General features: G+C 52.5%; 1 protein-coding gene across 1 annotated transcript; it reads left to right on the top strand.

The window, feature by feature from the left end:
- Nucleotides 1–604: 604 nt before the first annotated feature.
- On the top strand, nt 605–2,461 carry LOC136520717 (heat stress transcription factor C-2b-like). The gene is made up of 2 exons (XM_066514362.1): nt 605–1,014; nt 1,599–2,461. Exons 1-2 carry the CDS (start codon nt 802–804, stop codon nt 2,199–2,201), a joined length of 816 nt encoding a protein of 271 aa, XP_066370459.1. The 5' UTR covers nt 605–801; the 3' UTR covers nt 2,202–2,461.
- Nucleotides 2,462–5,456: the final 2,995 nt, after the last annotated feature.

Raw genomic sequence — 5,456 nt, 5'->3', positions numbered from 1 at the left:
TGAGCCCAGATCAGCTAAATGAGGCAGATACATGCTTATGTTTGGTTTACTGGCCTTGTTCAACCAAGTGCAACAGAGACGCAGACGCTGTTTGGTTTCATTCAGTCTAATCGCTGCCAGTCACTGACATAATGTGCTGAGCATTCTCTACAGTCTACGTAAGTGGGACTCCCGTCAAGCTCGTCAGGGCCTGCGAGAGACGACGGGAAGTTCCGTTTCTACGGAGCCGGATTCGGAAATCTAGTGTGAGGTTGAGTGTTGTCTGTGTATGTCTCCCCGTCTTGCGGCTGAAGCGAACCGAAGACAGCAAAGAAAACAGCACTCGCAGCCGAGAGAGATCTTTGGGCGCGCACCCGATCCGGACAAGCGCAAAAGCACGAGCCGTCTCAGCAAAGGCGCGGGGCGAGCGGGCGGGCGTGGCTTCGCGTCCGCGGCAGCGCGCGCTTTTTCCCCACCCGTCGCCGTCGGCGAGGGGCCGAGGGCCCCATGCACGCGGGGCCACGTGTGAGGCCAGGGTGCCGAACCCTCGCGAGCCCGCGGCACGCGTCGGGGCCGCACTGCCCACGCCACGCCCCGCGCGCATTATAACCTGCTCCCGCCGCGCGTCACCGGCGACCGCGTCGCCACCCGCACCCGGCCCCCAACGACCTGTAGTTGTTACCTTCTCCTTCGGGACCTTTCCACCATTTCCGCATTTAGAAGCTCCCAGTGCCCTCTCCTCCAGCAGATAGTTTCTTTTGCGAGATATTAGTCGGTAGCTCGAGCTTGTGAAGGCATATATAGCATAGCGGAAGGGGATTGATGGCGGCGGGCGCCGGCGGCGGCGCGGAGGCGCCGTTCGTGTGGAAGACGTACATGATGGTCGAGGACCCCGGGACGGACGGGATGATCGGCTGGGGGAAGGGCAACAACAGCTTCGTCGTCGCCGACCCCTTCGTCTTCTCGCAGACGCTGCTCCCCGCGCACTTCAAGCACAACAACTTCTCCAGCTTCGTCCGCCAGCTCAACACCTATGTCAGTTAGTTAAATCACTCCAGCTCCAGCTAGCTAAATTGATTACCATCTGTCTCTTCCTTCAAGCTGCTGAACGACCCTCCGTGGGAGAGTGCTGGATCTGTATATACTACGACAGTATCTCTTTCGGTTTATGTGCAAGTTTTTATTTGGGAGGGAAACGGAGATTGTTTCGGTCAGTGTTTGGCGTAGTTCTTGCCGTACTGTACCAACCCAAATCTGTAAATGCTTTTTGTTTTTCAAAAAATAAATTTGTAAGCTGGCTAGCTGCAGCAATGAAATTCTCAAAACATTTTTTTTTCTTTTGGAGATTCATGACTGATTCGTAAACAAACATGGGCAGAGCATAGAGATGGACCGTGGGCCGTGGCCAAACAGTTCAATTGCACCCTGAATATGCACGGACAAAATTTGTTTTGCCCTGTTTTACTATGGATTTCTGCAAGAACCGAAAAGGCTAAAACTATGTACATACAGGACGTAAGAATTTATATCTTCGATTTCGATAAACCGCAAGAGCCAAGAACCGTACTAGCAGTTCGTTCTCCCTGCCCTGATTGTGCGATTTTGACTCCACACAACAGGGCTTCCGCAAGGTTGATCCGTACCGGTGGGAGTTCGCCCACGCGTCGTTCCTGCGCGGCCAGACCCACCTCCTGTGCAACATCGTCCGCCGCGGCAGCAGCAGCGCCGCCGCCTGTGCCGGAGGCGGCGGCGGCGGCAAGAGGAAGGACGCGGCAGCGTCCGGCAGCCCCGCCGAGGCCTCCGCCTCCGGGGACGACATGGCCATGGTTGCCACGGAGGTGGTGCGCCTCAAGCAGGAGCAGCGCGCCATCGACGACCGCGTCGCCTCCATGTGGCGCCGCGTGCAGGAGACGGAGCGCAGGCCCAAGCAGATGCTCGCCTTCCTCCTCAAGGTCGTCGGCGACCGCGACAGGCTGCACCGCCTCGTCGGCGACGCCGCCGCGCCAGGGCCAGATAATAACGGGTTCACCGCAGAGCCGCCGCCCGCCGCGGAGGGCGGCGAGAAGCGGGCCAGGCTGCTGCTCGACGGCGACAACATGGTGGCGCTCGGCCCCGAGGCCGTCGACTTCACCGGATTCTACAGCGGCGGCGGCGTGTTCGGCGACGTTGCCGCGGGATCCGGCGGTGGCGGGTGCTCGTTTGCGTTCGGCGGCGGGTACTGAGTGACGGCCATGCGGCGCCCCCAGTGTCTGTCAGCAGCTTGGCCCGCTTTTTGCTGCTGCTGTTTCTGCCGACTTCTTGCTTGCCAATGCCATTGCGGCGTGGCCGCCGCTTGGAACGCGAGGCAAAAGCGGCGGCAGCCGTCGTATGGAATAGAAGCATGGCAGGGGCCTATAGTCATCCGATGATGGATGACAGTGATGTAATTTTGTGTCCATGCTCCATGGATGTCTATTTGATGCTTTTGGTGGATCTGATTTCATGGGCGGGAGTGACTACCGCGTCGGGATCATCCGAGCTAAGCCTGGTTTTGTCAAAACTTTACAACCTATCACGTTGACACAGAGTATTAAATACAGAAAGGAAAAAAAACTAATGGTACATATTACGACTATTTTACGAGATGAATCATTTAAGTCTAATTAGTTCATAATTTGATAATAAAGTGCTATATTAAACATGTGCTAATGATAGATTAATTAGGCTTAATAATTTTATAATTTTTTTTATTTGTATCTGAACACACCCTGTAATATTCGAGGTAACACCCTAAAACTTTACATTCTGGACCTATACACCATGTAACATCTTAAAACTTTACATTCTAGATCTAAACACCATCTAAATAAGAAACTATTTGATCTGTTCGCTGATTGATTTTTAGACTGATAAGTCTAACTGATGCTGATTTGTTACGAGAGAAAAATACTGCTGGTGGTGGCTGATAAGCCTGACCGAAACGAACATGCTACTGTCTGTGATGGAGTGTGACCTTGGAAGGAACTTCCCCAAATGAGTAAGCTTTGATTGATGTTGTACTTGCATGGTTATTATACTGGCCAAGTCCATCGAGTGCACATATGCTTAAAAAATTGAGAGCACTGTTAATTTTTACTATCGGGTAACAATTGTCTTAGTATGAACTATTTTACAAATCAATGAGCAAAGGCGCAGACAAGATGAACATAGAAAAAGGATCGGTATCTACGTCCAGATATACGAAAATTATAAGTACAGAAAAAAAAAAGTCAAATACCTTTGGGACAATCAAAGCAGAGGATACATAAACCTACATTCTATTTTTCCTCTGCTTGCATCCCCCGTCTCTCTCCTCTATCTAATAAACAAACATGGTTGACTAATGCGCCATTTGCACAAACCACAAATACACGAAATCTGCTTCGTTTTCAAATCTTCATTGGCGTTAGTTCAAGTCAACCGACATGGTAATGCGTGCTACTACCACTACTGACATTGATCAAGACAGCATGGCGCACGTGAAATCGTATCTCCTCCGGAATGCACTTAGTCTCTTCGTTTGCTCGTATACGATCGTGGATTATGGCTCTATTCGCTTGTCTAAATCTTGGCTGAAACTGGCAGAAAAATACTGTTCTGGCTGAATTATTATGAGAGAAAAATACTGTTCCGGCTGAAAAAACAAGCCGAACAAGCCGAATATGGGATAAGCCAAATGGGGCCTATAAGCTAGAACAATATTTTTCTCTCACACCAAACCAGCAAGCAATAAATAATACACGATCATTTACGACGAAACGAACAAGCTGATTATCCATACCTTGGTCCCCACATTGTCATGGTACCTGTAACAGCTGCCGCCATGTGAGCAATGGAAAATAATCTCTATAAAGAAATCCTGCTTCCAAAAAACGGGTAGCCGATGGGGCCACGTCGCCCGTTAGCCCATTAGCCGTCCGATCAGGCAGACGAGCAACGTGGTCCGTCCGATGGTGGAGCGGTTTGAGTCTCTACCCGCTTCTCTGTCCATCCGACGGCTCGTGAATCTTCACGGCCCGTTTGCTCCTCGGACGGACGAGCGGCGTGCAGCAAGGACAGCGCGGCGATCGGCGAGGAGACGCGAACGCGTCCAGCTACATGGACGCTGCCGCCAGTTCAGTTGCGGATCGATCGAGTCCCTCGTCCATCAAGCCAAGACTCCGACCTAAAATCCCTCGAGTCTCACGGAGTCATTGCGCGTCGACCTGTTCGCTCGGGTAGAGGGCGGCAGCGTGGGTGCTGCGGTGGCGGCAGCCGGCAGGCCACCAGCGCAGGCGTTCCCCACGGCGAATGCCACTACGGCCAAGCGACGAGGCGGCCAGGGAGCTCCATTTCTCCCTTCCCCCAGGCAGCACTAGTAGTAGCAGCGCTCCATCAAGCGCAGTAGCAGCAGCACACACGATCTCCGCCGTCGCGTCCAGGCTCACTGGACGATCGGGGTAGGAACCAACGGATGCGCAGCCACCTCCTTCCGCTCCTGCTGACCCCGCCCTTTCACACCCCGTAGGCCGTAGCCCTCTCCGTGGGGTCCCTCGCCACTGCTCCTGTATGTGCGCTATCTGCTCGATGAAATGCCACTTCGCCTCGAACATGCTTGCTTGCTGCTTCTCCCTTGATTTCTCTATCTTCCGGCGTACCGGTCGAAACCACGGTGGTCACCATCGCAGCTGCTCCCTCCTCCCTCCCTCGCTTGGATCGTGTCGCTCTGAGCCCCAGAACAGCGGGGTACCACAGCCAGCGTCTCTCAAGGACGGATTAAATATATCTTAAATGTTATAAAGGTAATTTGCTAGCCTGTACATTCTCTAATCCTCTCCTGTTGATGAATCAAACATTCAGTGCTGAAGGGGACCGTGACGCCTAAGAGGAGGGTGAATTAGGCAACTTAAAAATCTAACTCTTAACTATGGCTTCTTTTTCTAACCCTAGCAAAACATATGCAAAAGATAAACTATCTAAATGTGCAACTACGGTTATGCTAGTGTATTGCTATCTCTACCGCAAAAGGAGTAATGTAATCAATGTAAATGCAAAAGCTAAAGAGCAAGGTAGAGATATACAAACTCCCGTCGACGACTTCGGTATTTTTGCCGAGGTATCAAGAAGCGTGCAAGCTTCCCCCTAGTCCTCGTTGGAGCTCCTCACAAGGAATCCCTCGCAAAGACCAAGCTCCCAGTCGGGTAACTCCGTGGATAGCCTCGGGCCTTCCCCACGCGCAAGTAGATCTCCGATGTGCCTTTTGGCAAGCCTCTCCCGGATGCTCCCCGTCGTCTTCACTATCAAGCTTCTGGCCGAAACGCCGCGGGCCTTGTTCCCTCCGGTACACGGTGGCGGCCACACCACAAACGCGGTTGGTGTGATCTCGCAAGACTACAAGCCCCTCCAATGTACAATAATGGTGCGCGCAAGCACCGAGTAGTTAGAGGTATGCAAACCTCAATAAACACTAAGCCTAAACC

Source organism: Miscanthus floridulus, chromosome 18, assembly GCF_019320115.1.
Source record: "Miscanthus floridulus cultivar M001 chromosome 18, ASM1932011v1, whole genome shotgun sequence".
Classification (NCBI taxonomy): Eukaryota; Viridiplantae; Streptophyta; class Magnoliopsida; order Poales; family Poaceae; genus Miscanthus; species Miscanthus floridulus.
This window is presented reverse-complemented; position numbering and strand designations above follow the sequence as displayed.

Coding starts and splice junctions, on each gene's coding strand:
- LOC136520717 (XM_066514362.1), top strand. CDS start 802: ATGGCGGCGGGCGCCGGCGGCGGCGCGGAGGCGCCGTTCGTGTGGAAG. Junction 1,015..1,598: donor TCCGCCAGCTCAACACCTAT/GTCAGTTAGTTA, acceptor TCCACACAACAG/GGCTTCCGCAAGGTTGATCC.